Source organism: Callorhinchus milii, unplaced genomic scaffold (assembly GCF_018977255.1).
Source record: "Callorhinchus milii isolate IMCB2004 unplaced genomic scaffold, IMCB_Cmil_1.0 Scaffold1, whole genome shotgun sequence".
Taxonomy (NCBI): domain Eukaryota; kingdom Metazoa; phylum Chordata; class Chondrichthyes; order Chimaeriformes; family Callorhinchidae; genus Callorhinchus; species Callorhinchus milii.
In genome coordinates, this window is record NW_024704742.1 from 29,994,875 (window position 1) to 30,017,540 (window position 22,666).

Here is a 22,666-nt window from a genome sequence, read left to right on the forward strand (position 1 = left end):
TCTTCACTATTTAAGGAGTTGCATTCTCCCCCGTGAACTCAGGAAGGGAGAATTTTGTCTTTAGTTACTCTCTTTGGTCTACACAGGACCATTTTATCTGACTCCTTTCATACACATATCAAGTTAAGTAGATTTAAAAAAAACTCAATTAGCTTATCATTGCAGAGGGCAGAACATTAAAGGGGCAATATTTATTACACTCCCAATAAATGTCATCTTTCATTCCTTAGTTCATCCACCAGTGTCACTGATCTTTACCTACCTCAGTATGAGTCACTATTTTCACAAGAAAAGAGACACAGAGAGAAAACAAAAAGGGAACTTTTGGAGAGGAAGAATGAATTAATACATTGAGTCAGACTGCATGGAAACAAGTGAGGCTCCTATCTGGCATTAAGAATATCGTTCATATGAAAGTTTTGAATTTTAAATATAACCACACAGGAAATATGCAAACAAATTTGCAGCAACTGTGGATATTGCAACTACAGATCTGTCTTTAAAATTGTACAAACTGATATATAAACACCTGAAACCTTTGACAAAAGAAGCCTTAATGCACAGTAGCTCCATTTAAAATGGGCGAGTGAACCAGATCCTAGCTCAACTGTTTGTAAGCTATAAAAACGGTGGTGGGTCAGAATGTTCCTGAATGATGACATTATCTATTGAAGCTGCAAAGGAAGTGGGTTAAAAAAGTGTAACAGCCAAGAAAGAGAAGACGATAGATTATAAAACTGGATCGTTGCCAGTCTACTTGTGGCTTGTGACAGCAGTTTCTATTTTCATTTTTCTGCTCCCTTCTCCTTCACCAGGAGAGGAAAGTCTTTCTCCTAAACCGCATATTAACAGTATACATTCATACCATTAAACTTGTGATTCTTCCTGCATCAGTATCACCTTCTGGAAGCCAAATGCTAGCTCGTATGATTCAACCAGGGATTCAAAGGACCATTCTCTTCATGAAAAAAAATCACACAGCAAACCCGCTTTTTGTTGGGTGATGAGGTGTCACTTAAAGTGACAAGTCAATGCATTTCAATATAATTTATTCCTTTGCCCTAAGCTTGACCGGACTACGCCACAGCACCTTGGGACGTCCTCTCGACATGAAAGGTGCAATACAAATGTAATGTTGTTGTTTGGAAAAAGGACATCATTGTGAAATCAGCTGCTCTGTTCGATGCTGTCAGATGGTGCAAGACAAAAGCCTCTTGCACCATCAATACCTCTAAGCCCATCATCTTCTGTCCTCCATCTAAAAATGTTTCCTGTATCATTCTTTCCCTGCTCACTTCTCTGCTTGTCCTTATAATCTTCCCCCTTCCAACATCCCCTAGTTCTTACGATTGGTCATAGATCTGAAATGTTAACTAATTTTCCTCTCTTCATGGATGCTGTCTGACCTGCTGTGTGTTCCCAGCAACTTCTGTGTCTATACCAGAATTTCAACATCTGCAATACTTTGCCTTTTGTTTACAGCATTCTTATTCTTCAGCTTCATCCCACTCCCACTCCCTCCCTATCCGTCCACCAACAGCTTGTAAATGTAATTTAGATGTAAATCTAACTGTGCAAAGCACTTTGGAACATCCTCCTTCCGTGAGAGGCACTGTATAAATGTACATTGCATTGTATTGTATTCATCATACAATTAGGGCTTCTGATTTTATTAATTAGATTTTTGGTGGTTTATTTTTAACAATTTTTTAAACATTTATAAATCGGGAAGGGTTGGGGCTTTTATTAGTAGAATCAAAGAGTCTTATAGTACAGAAGGAGACTATTCAACCCATCGTGCCTGTGCCTGTTCTTTGATGGAACTGTCCAATTAGTCAACACTCCCTCGCTCTTTTCGCATAGCCTTGCAATTCTTTTCTTTTCAAGTAAATATCCAATTCCCTTTTAAAAGTTAGAATTGAATCTGCTTCCACCACCCTTTCAGGCACTGCATTCCAGACCGTAACAATTCTCAGGGTAAAAATTTTTCCCATCATCTCCCCTCTGTTTCTTTTGCCACTGAGTACATGGAGACTGCGTAGGGCTTTAAAAGATAGGACAAGAACTCCGCCTCAAACATGGGATGCCCTCCCGACATGAAAGGCGCTCTTTAAATGCAATTTGCTGCTGTTGTTGTTGGATACAGATTTCTTGCAGAAGGGTCATTGGTTAATATAGGAACATAGATAAGTGCTAGTCCATCTGTTAAGTTACATTTTCAAATATCATCTTTTCTAATCTCACAGAGCCCCCACCCCTCTGTCTTCTTTCCCAACTTCTCCACTATGACGGACATTTCTATGCTGATTGCTAAATCCCATAATAATAAATCTTGCATAAACAGTTGTGGATTGAGTGACAACTTTTTTTTTGGAGGGATTATTACCCCCGCCAATCAACTAACAACCGGGTTCCTACTTACTGCGAGGTAAACAGAGGAGTGTGGAGTAAGGAAACTTTCCTAAGGTTTCACCCTGCCCAGGAATCAAACCCAGGTCCTCTCGCTTGCGAGGCGAGCGTGCAAACCACTACACTATAGAAGGAGAATCATCCTTCTCTTCTCTGAACAGCCTCCAACAATTTGTCATTCTGGAGCTTGGTTACCAAAATTGAGTGCAAAATGGGACCTTGTCAAAGAGTTGCACAATGTTGGAATAAATTATTCTTGCTTGCAGTCAAGCAGTGTTTTAGAACATTTTAAAAATGATAGATAATGGGTTTCAAGGTTAAGACTAAATTCAACAATTTGCCAAATTCTGGATGCTCTAAATGTTACTTTAACAGAGTAAATCTAGACCCAGGTGGAATTTTTTTTCAAGAAAGGCCAATGAAAAAAATAACATTTTTTATTTTTATCTTCACTGAAAATAATCACCTCCATCCTCGCCCGACTCCACTGGCTTCCCATCACACAGAGGATACAGTTCAAGATCCTGGTCCTCACCTTCAAAGCCCCCCATGGTCTTGCTGCCCCCTACCTCTGTAACCTCCTAACCCGCTACCAACCTGCTCGCTCCCTCCGCTCATCGGGCTCCGTCAGGATTACTATCTGCAATTTCAAAACGGACGCCAGAAAATATTTCTCTACCTAGAAGGTAATTAATAACTGGAACAGGTTATTTGGGGTATTCTGAAATGGGCCAAAGGCCTTATTTATCTGAGCCTTGAGGGTCGCTATATAAATGCACGTTGTTGTTGTTTTGTTCTCATGTGAAATGGGAGAATGTTGCTTTGTTTGTATTAAAGCAGAAAGGTAACATAATAGCTATCAGCAATGGTATTTGTTTCAGAGCCAAAAATAATTGGCATATTTTACAATAAATATTATTTTTGTGATCTTAATGTTCATCTGTTTGACGTGTATGTGCGGAATGAAAGGAGCACCACTGTACAATGTTACAGTAAATGTAAGGTTAATGCTATAACAGAGGTGAAGATATAGTATTCGTGACAGTAGTTGCAAATAGTTATAGATCAGTTATGCCGACATGAATTTCAGTTACGTGTAGTTGTCTCAACTGTTGCTCAGAGCTACTGGGTGGGAGTGTGGAGGTGTTGAGTTCCACTACATTTGAAAAAGGTTGCAACAATTGGTGTGCTTTGGATTTTTTTAACCCTGTGATTACGCAGAAGAATTTCAGACCTTCACTTGCAGCACTGAGATATATTTTAAGCTGTCATAGTTGTTTTCAATGCTTTAAACCTATCCACGTTTCCCCTGTCAGGACTACCTAAAGCCACTTTATTATGGTGAAACCATTGAAAGAAAGATTAAACATCATCTGCTGGGTATATCTGTTTCGGAGCATTCTAAATTACAATCACTTTTTATATAACCTTGCCCAATAATTTCTGATAAAAAAAAGGTTTGTTATCAAATATCCATCTGGTCTACTTGTAGCCATCTTTAGCATTGAAGCATAAACGTACTGCAGTATCATTGTGTGTTGTAGGAAAAATTGGTGTGGTGGAAGCGCGTGGGTAATAACCAGCCATTCTTTAATTTTTTAACTCGAACACCAACAACGTTTGAATAAACTAAACTGTTCGAAACAGAACAGTCACAAGAGACATCAGTCCTCCAGCAAACTCAAACTCTGCTTAGGCAGGAACCTACCTCCAGACCAGTCGATCCATCTGCTACCTGTTATAATGCAGGACCCAATGGTGCAAATTTGCTAATAATACACTAGCACTGTGCATGTGTGGAACCAGTCTGTTCGCCTCCTGCACACTGAATAGCTTTTTGTGCTAAAAATTACAGACTTTGAATGCATTAGCACGTGTTGATGTCACTTACTACTTTGCTGCACATGTGGAAACCAGAAGTGTCATAATGACCCGGAGGCCGATCATTTTAACTACTAGTACAAAAAGAGTGCCCAACCTCTGGATCAACAGGTGCCCACCAACACCACTTCTGACTTGATGCAGAAATCAGGAAGTGATACTGCAGTGACCGGCTGACCAGGAAGTCGGCAGTTAATTTAAGCATGGCAGCTGGCTGGCGTACTCCCTTGAGTGGCGGCCACTCTCAGTCAAACACAATATTGTACCTCGCCATTATACAGGTTGGGATTTTAAGGCTCGCAAGTCCCATGTTAAAATGAGGCTGCACTATATATGGACATCTCTCTAGACATTATAATAATTGACACTCCCATGTGGGACTCAGGGAGTGCCATCTTGTCAGAGTCATGGTACTTCTTGAAGTGTGACGGACCAAGGTCAACCACTAACAAGGTCCCATCTTCGTTTTGAGGTGGATGTTAAAGATCCCACATGACTGTATGAAGAGAGAAAGGAATCTCTCCCAGTGTCCTGGCCAAGAATCCCCCAAAATTTAATTGGTCATTCAATTTGTAGCTGTTTGTGGGACATTGCTGGGTGCAAATCGGCTGCTGCGTTTGCCTACAAATCCACAGTGACTCCACTTGATACCAATTACCTGTGAAGTACTTTGGAACATTTTGCAATAGATTCTGCGCAAATGAAAAAATATTATAATTTATTATCCTCTTACATTGTTAGGGTCTTTAGTGCTGTTTCCTTAAAATCCCCCTTTACATATGAATGATGACCTGGTTAACAGTGAGGTGCATAATTATTATGCAATATTTATATATGAATGACTGAGGTCTCCATAATGGTTTCATTGTATTCCTTACATAAAAAAAACCTGGGACATAACCCTTATCAGTTGGTTTTGTCTACCACCCGGTGTTTGTTAATTTGTAACTGTACTTTTTGTAATCTGTAATTTGTAATCTGTAAGATTGCTTGAGTTACCTTGATAGCCCCCCAATAAAGAATCAGCTCAGAGTGAACAAACCTTCCAAATTCACCTGGTTTATCTTGCTCGATTCCCAGCTCTGTGAGGATACTAACATCCAACACGTGATGGTCATATGTGTGAAAGGGTGAAAGGTGACATCATCATCTGGCATGTGAGATACCAGGTCAGGATGCACGCAATATAAGCGCATTTTAAATGATAACATTACTGCACAAAAGAAAGAATGGACGGGAACTGACGACACACCAGCTAGCACAACAGGGTCTTGTTGTCAGTGCTTCCTCTCCGCATCGCAGGCAGAAGCTCAATGCAGTCTCGGACCTTCGAGCTGGCAAGCCCTTGTTCGGTTTAATCTGCATTCGCATTAGGGAGGAGAGCGGCAATGAGTTCAGTCTGTTGTGTTATAAAAGAGACTGTGCGGGTCAAAAGTAACCTCCTGTATTGCACAATTGCTATAAGAACTGTAGCTGTCAGTCTTCATTACACTGCATGCTTTCCATAACGCTGGATAAATAAACTATGTGAACAATCTGGTTCTTGTACCGTTGTTCAAAAGCCACACTTGGCAGGTTTATTTCAAGCTTTGCTATGTTCCCCAAAGGTCGAGAATGATTCTCGTAAGCCAGTGAATTAATTTACAGTCTAGTCGTAGCCATAAAAATTTGTCACACCGTGCCGTGCGTTTTTGGTGCTCGAATTATACATTTAAATTTATACAATACTTTGAAATCTCATTATAGTTACTTAACAGCACGTAGCAATAAATTGACTAAAGGTAGGCAATGAGCAGAGTAGCCCATCAGTCTTTAGTAAATGTAGCAGCATTTCCCCCAGTAAAGTCCAATTTTTCCCTTGTCTAATAGATCCACAGGCAGCAACAGATCCATCCAGTAAAAGGTAAAAAGTTTGCCCACAAAACATTCAATCACTAAACTTTACAATATTTCATGTCAAGCATTTTAAGGCACCCTCACGACGTGAAAGGTGCTATATCAATTTCAAGCATTATTATTATCAGATAGTGATCAGGTCGAAAAATTCCAGCTAATTCTTCCCACTACTGGCAAGGAAACTGGTGTGGTTAGTTCATCTAACTCAGTACTTGCCATGTATCAAAGCTAAGACACTTCCAGGCTCATTACTACCAACAACAATGTACACTTGTACAATGCCTTTCAGGTTGAATGAATCACTTAAACAAGGACGCTATATAAGTGTAATTGTTGCTGTTGTTGTTAAAGTGCTTATGAACTTCTCAAAGAGCTAAAAAGTGCACCACGGCAAAATGCATAGCATTCAATTCCACATTTTAAGACACTTCTCAGCTTACTTCTACACCATCTCTTGCACTAGAGCAATCTGTACCTGGTTTCTGCTCTGCTGTCATTATTATCATTATTATTATTGAGAATAGTCAAAAGGAATTGCTCCCTCGCTCCCTGAGGGAAAGCCCACATCATGTGCTCTGACTTTCTCTCTGGTTAACTCCAATTAGGCCTCGCATACAGGGAAATTTACTCCCTATTTAAAAACAGAATCTCAATGCAGCTGAGTGGGAAGATTTGAGGAAATGACCAGATCTAATACCATGAGGGAACATAGCACCACAGGATTTCTGTGCTTGAATAAATATAAACGTGGGATGGTTGTCATCAAAGAAGCTTCACCAGAGATCAAAGTGTGTAGAGGGTGCTTGAGAGCAACAACAACTTTCATTTATCTAGTGACCTTCACATAAGGATAATATTTTGCAGCACTTCATAAAAATGAGGTTGAACGTCAATCAAGGGAGGACGGGGAAGGAGGTGACTGTAGATGTGGTCAAAGATAGGTTTTTATGTGGGAATTAAGGACACAGAGAGAGAATGTGAGATGGAGGGGTGGGGCTGGTGAATTCCTGAGGTTGAGCATAGTTGTTGAGCAGTGAACTGGACAGACTCGCTGGATTCGAATATCTGATAATAATAATCATAGTCCTTACAATACTATGACTATGACAATCTATGCCATTTTTAACAAAGAAAAAACATGCACATGAAAGAATTTTTTCACCCAGAGATTTGTTGGGTATGCAACAAGTAGGATCATGGAGGCAGAGTCCAATGTGGGTTTCATGAGGGAAGTAGACAGGCATATGAAAGAAAGGGGCTTGGAGGGATATGGGAATAAGGTGGGGCACTGGGATTGAAGCAATATCCTTGCTCTGTGGGCCAGTGCTGACTCAATGGGCCGAATGGCCTACTTCTGTGCTGTAAATTTCTATGTTTCTATTGTTCTACGCACACAATCAGGTTTATTGTTAGTAATACGTGTTGTACTTTTATGACACTGTGAGGAACTCATTCGCAGCAGCTGTGTACCTGTTTGACAACCTGCCTTTTGCAGCAAGGAAGTGTATTTATAATAATTATGCTTGCATTTGGCATAGTGTCTTTCACATTGGCAGGAGATCCCAAAGCACTTCACAGAATATACTGTAACGTGCGGTGACTGTAATTTGTGGGCGAATGCGGCAGCCAATTTGCATGCAGCAATGTCCTACAATCAGCCATGAAGCGAATGACCAATTTTATTTTTGGGGATTGTTGATCAGGACACCGAGAGACACTCCCTTTTCTTTTCAAGTACTTCTGTGCTATCTTTAACCTTCAACTGAACTCGCAGACCTTGGTTCAATGACCCATCCAAAGGAGTGCATCTCTGTCAATGCAGCACTTTACTGGAGTGCAGACCTTATCAGTTTATTCACAAACCAGAAGCTTGGTTGGCAGTTGCAGTTTCTGTTCTGCAAAATGAAGATCCAGAAACTCAGATGAGACCTGTGATATCCTGCAGTCAATCTAAAATTACAAAACAGCAGATTCTGAGAAAAGGCTTTGAAAAACTTCTGATCGATCTTTCACACCCCTCATAGGGTGCTGACACCTTGGCCAACTGCTGCATTGTTCTGCAACAAATGAGCTTTGTTGGTGAGGGAGGGGATGTGGAGAGAGAAGCGAGAAGCACTCTCTTCTGTTGGATCTATGGGTGGGGGAACAAAAGGAGCCCAACTCTCTAATATGCACAAGGTCAGACGAGGCACAATGCAAAAATTGCTCTTAAGGCTGGTGTTATTTCCTGAAAGAGATTTGATTTCAGATTTGTAATACTACTCTTGAAACACAATTCACTTAAATTCTATTTAAGGTCAACACAAGAGTTAAGCGTGATGCAATGGATGCAAACAGTAAACAGATCTGAAGTTGCTCCCAATTTGCCCTGTTACTGTGTGTAGATTAAACTGTTTGGTTGAATGTGAATAAAAAAAACTATACACAGTGCACTCCGTATTATCGCATGAAGTCAGGATTGGACAGACATCATGTAATTATATGGAGTATGCAATTACCCATTAGTTGCGCCACCATCCCATCACTCTGATGGTCACTCAATCCATGACTGTTTGTGCGCAATTGGCTGCTGCTTTTCGCTCAATTATCCAACATGCATTTGAGCAGAGTGCAACACCATGCAAACAAAGAGATGACTTTGTGATGAGTCAGATTTTACAAGTCGGATAAGTGGCTAAGAAATCAAAGACATTTGCATAGGAAAACGATGCAGCTACGACTTAGTGGAATATACCACTTACAATGAGATGACTTATGCAAGTTCACCCGAATTAGAAATTCTGATGGCTGGCTTTATGGCCCTTTTTTCAAACTTGAAAAAAAACAATTTTACTGGAATATGCAAAGCAGAAGAGATTTAGAAATAAAATATTTTTTTAATGTTGAGTGCACATCTTTGTAGAAAGAACAACACTGTTTTTAGCTGCTATATAATAATAATCCTTATATTTAATATAGCACCTTATCACATAGTTGAGATGTGACAAAGTGCTTCACAGAATATATTGTAAAGTGTATTGACTGTATATTTTGTGGCGAAACATGGCAGCCAATTGCATACAGCAGTTTCCAACAAACAGTCGTAGATTGAGTGACCAAATTATTATTTTTGAAAAGTTTTTTTGGGAGGATTATTACCCCAGAAAGCGACTAACAACCGGGTTCCTACTTACTGTTGGATAAGCAGAGACATGTGGAGTAAGGAAACTCACCCAAGGTTTTGCCCTGCCTGGGAATCGAACCCAGGTCCTCTCATTTGTGAGGTAAGTCCACTAACCAATATGTTATAGGACTTCACTGCTGAAACCCAAGAGGGAAAAGGAATAGAGTATTAAACCTCCTTTTTGTAAGTTTGGCACAAATATGTTTTTAACTCATCCCTATACCAATATAAGGCAGGCAGAAACATATTCTTTTTCTCCCTTCTAATACCACTAACTGTGGAGTCCTGTAGCTCAGTGGTTAGAAAACTTGACTGCAAGCAAGATACCTGGGTTCAATTTCCAGCAGAACTAAATGTTGGGCAAGTTTCCTTACTCCACACACCTCTGTTTACCTAGCAGTAAGTAGGAACCTGGTTGTGAGTCAATTGGTGGATCACTTTTCTGGGGGTAATAATTGCTTCAAAAAAAATGGTCACTTCAATCCATGACTGTTTGTGGGACACTGTTGTGTGCAATTGGCTGCTGCGTTTCGCCTATAAAAAATACGGTCAATTTATTTTATATTATATTCTGTGAAGCCCTTTGAGACATCTCAAAGATGTAATAAGGTGCTCTATCAAATGCAAGCGTTATTATTATTACTTTAAAGTCAGACTATAGAGATCTGCTCATCTGAGTGGATTTCCCAGAGATGGCATTTAGTTTGACAGGCTTGACCAGGGTTAAATATGATTTACATAGTTTGTAGAATGAAAGTTGGGTCAAAAATGTAGTTTCTATCAGCAAAATCTGTCAAGGCTTTAAACTATAATTACCCACTTTCTTCTGCAAATGTACATCCATAACTAGTTTAACTGCTCTGGGCTGAATAAATCACAGTTCTATTGCATCCTGGGCTTGAGTAGTTAAAAACTCAATCTACGGAGATGTTTAACCAACATTAATGGAAAATTGCTCCTTGCCCAGGTGTCAGTTGACAGAAAATGTCCGATGACAGCTCCTTGAATCATTCAATCATAAACTTCTGATTTGGGAAGAAAATCCTGTCCAGTAAGATCAAAGTGATACACTGCAATACTGCATCACAGAAATTGTTTCCCCCGCTACTCTGTTTGGATTATCATAGAATAATAGAATCATAGATTCGTACAGCACAAAAAGAGGCCATTCGGCCCATCGAGTTTGTGCCGACTCTGAATAGAGCAATGTAATGTCAATCCCACTCCCCAGCCCTTTCCCCATAACCCTGCAAACCCGTCCTCCTCAAATATCCGTCCGCCGCGTTTTTAAAAGTAGTTATCAAATCGGCCTCCACCACCCTTTCAGATAATACGTTCCAGATTCGAACAACTCGCTGCATGAAAAAATTTCTTCTCACTTCCCCTCTGCTTCTTTTAGATACTATTCTGAACTGTGACCTTGAGTCACCGACATACCCACCAGTGGAAACAGTTTTTCCCTTTCTAACCTATCAAATCCCCTCATGATTTTGAAGACCTCTATTAAGTCTCCTTGTAACCTTCTCTGCTCCAATGAGAATAATCCCAGCCTCTCTAGCCTTTCCTCATAATCAAGGTCCCTCATTCCTGGTACCATTCTTGTAAATCTCCTCTGCACCCTTTCAAATGCCTTAACATCCTTCCTATAATGTGGCGCCCAGAACTGGGTGCAGTATTCTAACTGAGGCCTACCCAGTATTTTATATAGGTTAATCATAACCTCCTGACTCTTGTACTCTATGCCCCTATTTATAAAGCCTAGAATCCCATTTGCCCTTTTTACAGGCTTATCTACCTGTCCTGCCACCTTCAAGGATTCATTTACCTGCACCCTCAGGTCTCTCTGTTCTTTCACCCCCTTAAGATTGTATTACCAGCCTGTATTGCCTTCCCTCATTCCTTCTACCAAAATGCATTACTTCGCATTTCTCTACATTGAAACTCATCTGCCATGTGTCTGCCCATTTTACCATTCTGTCTATGTCTTCCTGCAGTTGGCTCCTATCCTTCTCACTATTTACCACCCTACCTAACTTTGTGTCGTCCGCAAACTTGGAAATGGTACTTGCTATACCCAAGTCCAGACAATTTATGTATATTAAGAAGAGCAGTGGTCCTAATACCGATCCCGGGGACGCCACTGTACACTTCCCTCCAGTCAGAAAAGCAGCCGTTCACCACAACTCTCTGCTTTCTGTCTCCCAGCCAGTTCTGGATCCATGCTGCCACTAGCCCTTTTATACCATGGGCTTCTATCTTTCTTACAAGTCTTTCATGCGGTACTTTGTCAAATGCCTTTTGAAAGTCCATATAAACTACATCAACTGCACTACCTTTATCCACCCTCTCCGTTACCTCATCGAAAAATTCTATTAGATTTGTTAGACAAGATTTGCATTTAACAAATCCGTCCTGGCTGTCCCTAATTAACCCATATTCTTCGAAGTGAAGATTTATTCTGTCCCGGATTATAGACTCCAGGAGTTTCCCCACTACTGATGTTAGGCTGACTGGCCTGCAGTTCCCAGGTTTGTCCTTCTGTCCCTTTTTGTACAGGGGAATCACATTGACCACTCTCCAGTCCTCTGGCACCACTCCTGTGTCCAAGGAAGATTGAAAAATTGTAGCCAAAGCCTATTTGTACCTATGCCTCCCATAGTAACCTTGGTTGCATTCCATCCGGACCAGGCGACTTATCTACCTTCAGCGCAGTCAACCTTTTCAGTACTTCCCCTCTGTTTATACTTATCCTATCCATTTCTTCTACCCTCTCCTCCGATACTGCGGCATTTGGTGCATCCACTTCTTTTGTGAAGACAGATGCAAAGTACACATTCAGTACATAATAATAATAATAATAATAATAATAATAATAATAATAATAATAATAATCCTTGCATTTGATATAGCGCTTTTCACGTCAGGAGGACGTCCCAAAGCGCTTCACAGAACACACTGTAAAGTGAATTGACTGTATATTTGTGGGCGAACGCGGCAGCCAATTGCGCACAGCAATGTCCCACAAACAGTCGTAGATTGAAAATGACCAATTTATTATTGTTTTGTTTTTTTGGAGGGATTATTATTAGGCGTGTGGAGTAAGGAAACTTGCCCAAGGTTTCGCCCTGCCTGGAATTGAACTCAGGTCTCTCACTTGCAAAGCGAGTGCTCTAACCACTGAGCTACAGGACTCCACTACATCAACCATGCCCTCTGCCTCCACAATAAGATTTTCCCCTTGGTCCTTAATTGGCCCCACCCTACCTTTGACTAACCTTTTTTTCCTTGATATGTTTGTAAAATATTTTAGAATTCCCTTTAATGTTACCCGCTAACCTTTTTTCGTATAATCTTTTTGCCCCTCTTATTTTCTTTTTCAAATCTCTTCTGCACTTCCTATATTCGATTTGGTTGTCTTCTGTATCTTGGGTTTGACATTTGTCATATGCTTTCTTTTTCTGCTTCATTTTAGATACAATTACCTTCATCATCCACGGAGGTTTGGAAGCCCTACTTTTCCCTTTTGTGGGAATGTATGTATTTTGTCCCCGAGCTATCTCATCCTTGAAGACTTCCCACTGCTCTTTAGTTGTTTTACTTCCAATCTTTCTTTCCAGTCCACCTTGGCTAGGTCCCTTTTTAACTCACTGAAATTTGCCCTCTTCCAGTTGAATATCTTTACCTTAGATGGTTCCTTGTCTCTTTCCATATGCACTTTGAATCTAATGATGTTATGATCACTATTACCCAGATACTCTCCCATTGAAACCTGCTTTACTTGTCCTACTTAATTCCCCAGAACTAGATCTAGCACTGGTTCCTTCCTTGTTGGGCTGGAAATGTACTGATCAAGAAAGTTGTCCTGTATGCATTTTAGGAATATTTCCCCCTCCTTGCCCTTTGCGCTGTTGTTTTGCCAGTCTTTGTTGGGATAATTAAAGTCCCCCATTATCACGACTCTATTGGCCTTGCATCTGTCTGAGATCTGCTTGTAGATCTGCTCATCTATTTGCTTCCCATTATTTGGTGGTCTATAGTATAACCCTATCAGCGTAACAGCTCCTTTTTTGTTCCTTAACTCTAACCAGATAGATTCCGTTTTGGGGCCCTCCAGCACCTCGACCCTTTCCACGGCTATAACCGTATCTTTGACTAACATTGCCACACACCCTCATTTTTTTTCTTCCCTATCTCTCCTGAATACATTGTAGCCAGGAATATTCAGCTCCCATTCCTGTCCTTGCTTGAGCCAAGTCTCTGTTACTACTACTGCATTGTGTCCCCCCTTTGACCACTTGAGCCTGCAGCTCACCAATCTTGTTTGCTAAACTCCATGCATTTAGGCACATGCATTCCAAGACCGACTTGACCTGTTCTGTGCTTCCCCCCTGTTTTATTTCTCCATTTTCTAGCTCTTCGTTTTTTGCATTCCCTTCCCTCCTCAAAACTAGTTTAAACCCTCCCCAACAGTATTAGATAGCCTGTCTGCAAGTACATTCTCCCCAGCCCTGTTTAGATGCAACCCATCTATATGATACAGGTCCCACCTGCCCCAGAAATGGTTCCAATGATCCAGAAACTTGAAGCCCTCTTTTCTGGACCATTTCTCCAGCCAAGCATTCATATGCTTGATCCTGCCGTTCTGGTACTTATTTGCTCGAGGCACAGGGAGCAATTCAGAGATTGCCACCTTGGATGTTCGATTCTTTAGTATCTTCCCCAGCTTTTGATATTGACCCTGTAGAGTCTCAGCCCNTTTTTTTACCAATATCATGGATCCCCACCTGGACCACCACTTCTGGATGTTCTCCTTCCCCCTGAAAACTTTTATCCACCCTTTCTGCGATGTCTAAGACTGTTGCACCGGGGAGGCAACATACCATCCTTGACTCCTGTCTTCTGTTACAAAACCATCGGTCTATACCTCTCACTGTTGTATCCCCTATGACAACAGCATTATTTATGTTACCTATGTGCCCTTGTTCCACCAATTGTCATGAGAAGCTTTACAAAAGTTGTTTCTCATTTCCTAGAATTAATAAACCTGTGACTGTATTATTTAATTACTCCCGGTTACTACAGTCCTTGCCAAACTCCACTTGCTCCCTGTCACAGAACTGATCCTCACTCTAGTGTTTAAATCCCTCCATTCCTTGGTATTTATGACTTATATGAAGTCTGCGTTGAATAAGTCGTATAACGTCTGATATAATCAATAGTCTACCTTGCGCATGCGTAATTCAATGCAGACAGTAAGTGCACATGCAGTAGTTTGCAGTTCTTAATTGCAGTGCCTGCAGTGACTGGTAAAGAAATCATTTCCCGAGATTCAATGTAAGTGTTGGAATTACATTGAATTGCGGGAAATTAAGTTCTCCTGTGCATACCTCAACGGATCAAGACTGTGTTTCCCGCAATCCATGCAGCCGGTAATTCAATGTGGTAAGTGAGCATGGCATCAACCAGTCAGGATGTTATTTCCCCGTGAATCAATGCAGCCAGTAAATGTGGGAGTACTGAAGGGTAGGATAGAGACGTTAGGAGTTAGGAGGTGATAAGTACAACTAGTGCAAAGAAATCTAAGTGGTTTTGATAGGAAACTGAATGGGACTCAGGTACATGTATGATTTAGGCGATTATATGATTTATAATCATGTAATTCATAATTATAATTCAGAAGACTTTTGTGAGTTTTACTGTACTAATAAATTTACAATCTACCTATCAGAATCCTATCCACTGACAGAGCAGTAGCCTGCTGTGGTAGATTTTTTTCATTTAAAAAGAGGATGTTTCCCTTGATCGGCCTTCCCTTCCCACTCGTGTTCAGTCACAAAAGTATCAATGGAAACCTCCAACATTGATGAAGAACAAGTGAACTGCATTACAAATTTATTCCCAGGGCAACTAGCAGAAAAATCGAGAACAGAGTTAAATATTTAACTTTGAGGCGTTTCAATTGCCCAAGATAATTATTGCTCTGCATTCTGTATAACAAAGAAAAAACATATGTTTAAATGCAGTAATTCCTCATGACTCTGAAATAGAAGTTTAGTCATGTGAGCTTAATGTATCCCAATTCACGATAGTGCCAACACTTGTTTCAATAAAACTCTAGCCGAGAAATGTTTCACTTAAAATATACAAAGGAAAAACAGAGTGTAGTCCAGCCGTCACTTGTCTTTTAATTACCTTGTAGGCTCGCAGCTAGAAAATTCAAATTAATAAGCATCGACAGTATTGAGTGTTCTTGTTTTGGCAGATACTTGCAGGTAGACATTTAGATATGTGTGCTTGCGATTATTAGCAAAAATGTAGACCAGTATCAAAAAAAAGACTATTAATAAGTGATTATAATGCACTAATGGAGCCAGGAATCCTTGCAAAACACTATGATTATCTCATCTCTTTAAAAATAATTATGCACATCAGTAGCAGCTTTATTAGTAATATGTGTTGCAATTTGTTAACACATCCATTTGCAGCAGTTGTGTACCCTGTTTGAAGACCTGCTTTTTGCAGGAAGGAAGTACATTTATAATGTTTGTATTTTACATAGAACGTCTGACGTCAGGAGGGCATCTCAAAGCGCTGCGCAAGATTTTGCTGTGAAGAGTAGTGACTGTGTATTTTGTAGGTAAATGTGGCAACCAATTTGTGCACATCTGACACACAAACAGCCATGAAGTGGATAACCAATTTTATCTGGGAGCATTATTGATCAGGACACTGGAAGGAACTCCCTTTTCTTTTCGAGTACCTTAGCGCCATTTTAACATCCACCTGAACATCCATCTGATGGGGTCTTGGTTAATGTCTCAAAGGATAGCACCTCCAACAATGCTACCCCAAGCACTGTAATGGAGATGTCAACCTGGGCTGTATGTTTAAAGTCTTAATGTTTCATTGAACCCACAATCGTTATGACTCAGAGGCAAGAATGCTATGGAGTGAGTCATTCTAGCATATTTTGTTTAGAAGGGTTATTGAACAAATGACTTCCAGGCAAGAACAAGAATGCAAAGACCAAGGAGAGCATGACAGCAGAGGATCACACTATTGTTACAATACAGGATGGTTCATGTAATTATTTTATGAATGCTTCTGCCCTTTCCTTCATTGGGAACAGTTTTTTCATCTTCATCTTTGGAATGCTACCACCAGCTGCTCCATTACCAAGGCTATGAATTCAGGCCAGTATATGCGCCAGATCGGGACTAATGACAAGCTACTCCTTGGAAGCGTACAGTGTCTCTTGCAGATTCAAACACAAATTGAATTAAAACGAATTTATTAAATGTTGAATGATTAAGGTAATCAGCAGTACTGCAATCACACAAGTACAGAGGCAAACAAACCCTTTTCTGTCCAATTGTACTATTGTGTGATACATTTAATTTGAGACTTGTGCATCAATGTCTTGTACTGTTTGTATAAAACATAGCCACACCTAACCTCCAATAAAGTATTTTATTTCCTGGTTTCTTCGTATTCACCAAACACTTTCCTTTTGAACTTTGGTTCTGAATTATTCGGTAGTTGATTTCCTGGAAACAATCCACATCTCAAACTAATTTGCCCGACATTATTTAATGCATTCTAGATTTGAATTATGCTTTGGATGAGGCACAAATCTTACTGAAAGTCCAAGTTCTGCAGGAAAATATTGAAACAGTATCTTGGCTGGCTGTAATACTAGGTTTCATCCACCAACCTAAGAGAAGTACCTCCTCCTTAAACACAATCTCCAGATCTAATGAAAAATGTATCTCAAACCTTTGTTAAAAGGAGGTCCTAGATTTGCAGATAATCCAGAACTCTGCAGCCCGTGTCCTCTCCCGCACCAAACTCTGTGACCTCATTCTCGCCCGACTCCATTGACTCCCTATCCTTCAGAGGATCCTGTTCAAAATCCTGGTTCTCACCTACAAAGCCCTCCATGGCCTCGCTCGACCCTATCACTGTGGCCTCCTAAACCCCTACCAACCCTTCCGCTCCCTCCCCTCAGCCGGCTCCAGCCTGCTCCAAGTCTCCCAACCCACCAGCCCCATCATTGGCGGGAGAGCCTTCATCCACTCTGCCCCCAAACTCTGGAACTCTATCCCCCCAATCACTCCGCCTCACCCCCTCTTTAGCCTCCTTCAAGTCCCACCTCAAAACTCTCCTCTTTGACTATGCCATTGGTCACCCCCTTCCCCTCCCTTCTCCCTCCCTGACCCCAGCTTGGGTCTGAAATGCTGTACACTGTCCAGCGCCTTGGGACGTCCTCCTGATGTGAAAGGTGCTATACAAATGTAATCTTGTTGTTGTTGTTGTTATTTTCCAAGATGAACTCTCTGCTATATTTGGCACTGCACTGCACCCAACTCCTCCCTCCATAGGCTGCAGATCATCCAAAACTCTGCAGCCCGTGTCCTCTCCCGCACCAGGCTTCGCGACCCTATTAATCGCATCCTTACCCAACTCCACTGGCTTCCGATCACACAGAGAGTACAGTTCAAGATCCTGGTACACACCTTCAAAGCCCTCCACGGTCTTGCTCCCCCCCTACCTCCCCAACCTCCTAACCCCCTACCACCCTGTTCACTCCCTCCGCTCAGCAGGCTCCGGCCAGCTTCACGTCCCCCGCCTTGCTCGCCCTACTATTGGCAGGCAGGCTTTCCGCCTATCTGCACCCACCCTCTGGAACTCCATCCCATAGTCCCTCTGTCTCACCCCCTCCTTCACCACCTTCAAGGCTCACCTCAAGACCGTCCTCTTCAACCGTATTTTCAATCTTCTTGCTTCCACCCCTGCCCTCCACTCTCCTGCGCCCCGACCCCCAGCTCGGGTCTGTAACTCTGTCTGTCCAGCGCTTTGGGGCCTCCTCCCGACATGAAAGGCACTATACAAATGTAATTTTGTTGTTGTTGTTGCGCTTATCCGCCCATTCACGGAATTTATCTCAGCTGATTTCAACCAATGTCTCTGATTGTTGCGATATTCATGTTATCTTACTTGGGATTCACCTTTGTTCACCTGAAACTCTCATCTGAAATGCAAGAAATCATATCCCAAGATCAATTTGGATGAAGGAAGTCCTTCAGCCTATTTGATCTCATCCATCCAGAATGCCCATCCTATCATTTTACCATCACTGTATTAAGCTGCTTCTTAAATGAATCCGGTGTCCTAGCCGTTACCACCCTACCTGACAATCTGTTCCAGTCATTAATTATCTTCTGGGTAAAAAAAAACTTGTTGTCTGGTGCACCCTAAAGTATTGTACTGGGTTTAATTTTTCAATCTTATTTGAAAACGTTTATAAAATTGTGTGTAGGATCCCCTCTGAGACATCTTTCAAAACTGAAGAGCCCTAGCTTAACTACTCGTTGCTCATAGTTCATCCCTCTAACACTGGGAATCATCCTCATTGCTCGCTGAAACTGCCTCTAGGACCTCAGTAGCCTTATGTTGCAGCGACTAGAACTGTACATGGTAATCTGGGCACAGACTGACCAGAGCACGATATAGCTTGATTATGACAACTGGGGATCTGAAGTCAACTGACCTTTATTCCCACGCTCATCACCTTCCCCTCTGAGATCATGATGTGATTATCATAAGGGCAGAAAATGCAATTGTTTTGTGTCTTTAACAATTAAGATCATAAATCAGTTTTGGATGAAGAAGGTCCTTCAGATCTCACACTTTCAGAATACACTTTTAATCACAGCGTTATGCCATTTCTTAAACAGATGCTGATCTCGACCATCTTTCATGGTAACACATTCCAGTCTTTAATTATCCTCTGTGTGAAGAAATAGTTGTTGGTGTTTGATTTGAAATTTCTCTACACAACTCTGAACCTGTTCCATCTTGTTCTACTGCTTTGACATATCTGAAAGCATTTGTACGTACATATCTGAAAGCATACAGACACACACACACACACACACACACACACACATACATACATACATGTCCTGTCTGCCTGCCTCCCTGCCTGCCTGGTGGATGTTAAAGATCCCATGGAATTATTTGAAAGGAAAAGGGAGTTTCTCCCGGTATACTGGCCAACAGTCCCCAAATAAAATTGGTTCTCACTTCATGGCTGAAGTATTGCACTCTACGGTATATCAAGTGAAGGAGGATATCGAGACATCCTCCTACATGAAAGGCTCTATATGAAACGCAAAGATTTTTTTTGTTCAGACAGGTGTCTAACACATCAGAAACCAATCACTATGCTCAGGAGTATCCAAACCAAGCTGAGAATTCCATATATCCCACTTACACTAAAAATCCCAGAGATAAATTGTTGGAATGAATGCGCACTCTCTCCCTGGAGGGATGCATCCTGCTTACCTAATTCCGGAAAGTAGTAGGTGGAGGTTGGCAAGAGTAAAGAATTAGGGACACCAGAGTGTGCATTGCTGGAGTCTAACCACCTAAAGCTGCATAGCTTTCCCATTGATATCACGAATTTCATGCTTGTCCAGCTAGGTCCAACCTACCCATTGGGGCTTTGGCTTGCTTGGTTAACAGGAGCTGAGTGGGAGGGTTCCCTGCCACGGTCACTAGTCTTCCCTTTCCTGATACTGAACCAGGCTGACTATGGTGTCATTAGCAATGCCCTAGAATACTGTGGATCCGCCAGGCTCAGAAACCGGATTACCAAGAACGTAACGGAGGGATGGCTTGATTCCAACATTCTGTTGCCAAACATGTCACCTTGGAACCAGTTCAGCTCCAAAGAGACCCTACCCGTGCAGTCCTGTAGCTCAGTGGTTAGAGCACTCGCTTTGCAAGCTAGAGACCTGAGTTCAATTCCAGGCAGAGGGCGAAACCTTGGGCAAGTTTCCTTACTCCACACGCCTAATAATAATCCCTCAAAAAAACAAAACAATAATAAAATTGGTCATTTTCAATCTACGACTGTTTGTGGGACATTGCTGTGCGCAATTGGCTGCCGCGTTCGCCCACAAATATACAGTCAATTCACCTTACAGCATATTCTGTGAAGTGCTTTGAGACATCTAGAAGACGTGAAAAGTGCTATATCAAATGCAAGGATTATTATTAAGGTAAAGCACTTTAAGTTATTTTGACACTGTGATAAGGCAAACACAAGGGTTATTAACACTTCAAAGAATGTTTCATTCAAAACATGATCGGGATTTGCTGTTTAATAATAGAAAATCAAAGCAGTATGTTCTATAGGCATAAAACTTCAAGGTAATGTATATATTTTTTATTTCTGATTGTTTTAATGTTCTTGCAATAGTTTTACTTGTCCCGCTGCATCACGTCTTCTCCCCTTCTCCAGCCCTATCTTTAGAATTATCTTCCATTTCACTTGCTGATCGATTGATCTGTGCAATTCCAGCTCTGTCTGGTTTTGCAATTGTCCTGCTTGTGGTGACCTGCTTCTGTGGGAGCAAAGCTTGAGCCAAAGTGACTCATTTCCAACTTGGGGGCTTGACCTAGACCAACCAATAAACAGAGCGTGAGCCGGCAGGACTGTCAATGGCAGGGAGGAAGCAATGATCTGAATGACACAATTGGCCGGGGGTTTTGCCGAGGGTGTATCACTGCAAAGTGGTGTCAGGCTTCTGGAAGTTTCACATCCTCCCGACGTGAAAAGCGCTATACTAAATGCAAGGATTATTATTATTATTACCCGCCTTCCGGAGGCTAGATCACAGAAATGATTATCTTATATAGTTGAGTTAATATCACTCCTCTTGTATTCTAGTAAATGCTGTACAAACAAATTCTTCAAAAACCTACATCCTTTTCAATTAAAAAAACTGACCTCTATTTTATAAATAGGCTATTATAAACATACTATAGCTATTGGGCAGAGAGGGAGAGGTAGGAGAAAATCAGATAATTATTTCTGTAACACAAACTGCTTTCAGTTTTTCGATGTTATAATACAATAAATTAACTGGCTTGTTTTCATATGTAACAATTGCTTTTCACTACAATTTAAGGTCATATGCATACTTACCACCCAAGCATAACTGCTGCATTCTCACCCACCTCCCATAAGAATATTCATTGGATTTGATATAGCATCTTTCACATTGGGAGGATGTCTCAAAGCTCTTCATAGGATTCAACTGTAAAGTGTCATAACTGTATTTTGTAGGAGAATGCTGAGGGCAATTTACACACAGCGATGTCAAACAAACAGTCATGAAGTGAATGGCCAATTTTATTTGGGGGATTGCTGGCCAGAACACCAGGGGAAACTCCCTTCTCTTTTTGAATAGTGCCGTTGGATGATTAACATCCACCTGTATAGGCAGAAGGGATGCTTTGTAAGGACAACACCTCTGACAATGCAAGGCGACCCCAGGACTGCACTGGAGTGTCAGCGTAGACCATGTGCAGCATAGAACCTTACACACGTAGCAAGCCTTTCAAAAACAACCGCTCTGTTCAGATGAGCCACGTTAGTTAACACCATACCATTTTATAAATAGATAATATAACCTCAATTGGTCATCTTTTGGGCGCAATCGATAACTATTTTTGCCCACAAAACACACACAGTTACTCCACTTTACAGTATATCCTGTGAAGCGCTTTGAGATGTCTTGACAATGTGATAAGGCACTTTATCAAATGCAAGGATTATTATTGTTAATTACTTTGCGAGCAGGTGACAGGACCGACTGGTGCGAATTTGAGCCTTTGGTTGACTGGACACACCAGCCTTCAACACACCCATCGACCGAGCCTCTGCCGTTCAAGGAAAGAGAACGTGTAAGAAGTGAACCTCACCTTTGAAATTGAGCCAGGAAACGTACAGCGACAGAGAGAGAAAGGCACCCAAGACGAGAAGTGTTAGAACATTTGCAATCCGGAGCCTCATTTCATGACATCTCACGAGATCCTCATCCAGCGATAGCGGGCGCTGCTGGGCACGGGCTGGGCGGACCACTCCGCTGTCTGGCAAGCTTTGACCGCTGCTTGCCCAGCTAGGACCACCCGACCCGTTAAGGGCTTTGGCTTGCGGGCTCAACGGGAGCGGAAGAATTCCCTGCCTTCTTCCCCCCCCGCCCGCCCGCCCCCCCAAGTGACCGGTCCGCCCTTTCGGGGCTCCTGACGATGAGCCAGGCTGGGCTGGTGGGATGCTCTGGGGATGTCCAGGTAGATCAGTGCTGCCTCTCAGACACGCAAAGACGCCAAGTCCGCTGTTCACCTTCGGTCTCCTCTAACAGTTGCTCCCTGAAGTCAAGTCGCTGTGCACCTGGTTGCTGCTCACCAACATCACATCCAACCCCCTTTTTCTCCTCCTCCTCCTCCTCCTTCTCCTCCTCCTCT

General features: G+C 41.7%; 1 protein-coding gene across 1 annotated transcript in view; it reads right to left on the bottom strand.

Annotated features, from left to right (window-relative positions):
• The window catches only part of LOC103181292 (alpha-1,3-mannosyl-glycoprotein 4-beta-N-acetylglucosaminyltransferase B), a 94,979-nt gene extending 72,568 nt beyond the window's left edge, over positions 1–22,411 (bottom strand). The window contains exon 1 of the mRNA XM_007897658.2: positions 22,124–22,411. Within this exon, the coding sequence (XP_007895849.1) occupies positions 22,124–22,214 (91 nt within the window). The 5' untranslated portion in view covers positions 22,215–22,411. The remainder of the gene's footprint in view (positions 1–22,123) is intronic.
• Positions 22,412–22,666: the final 255 nt, after the last annotated feature.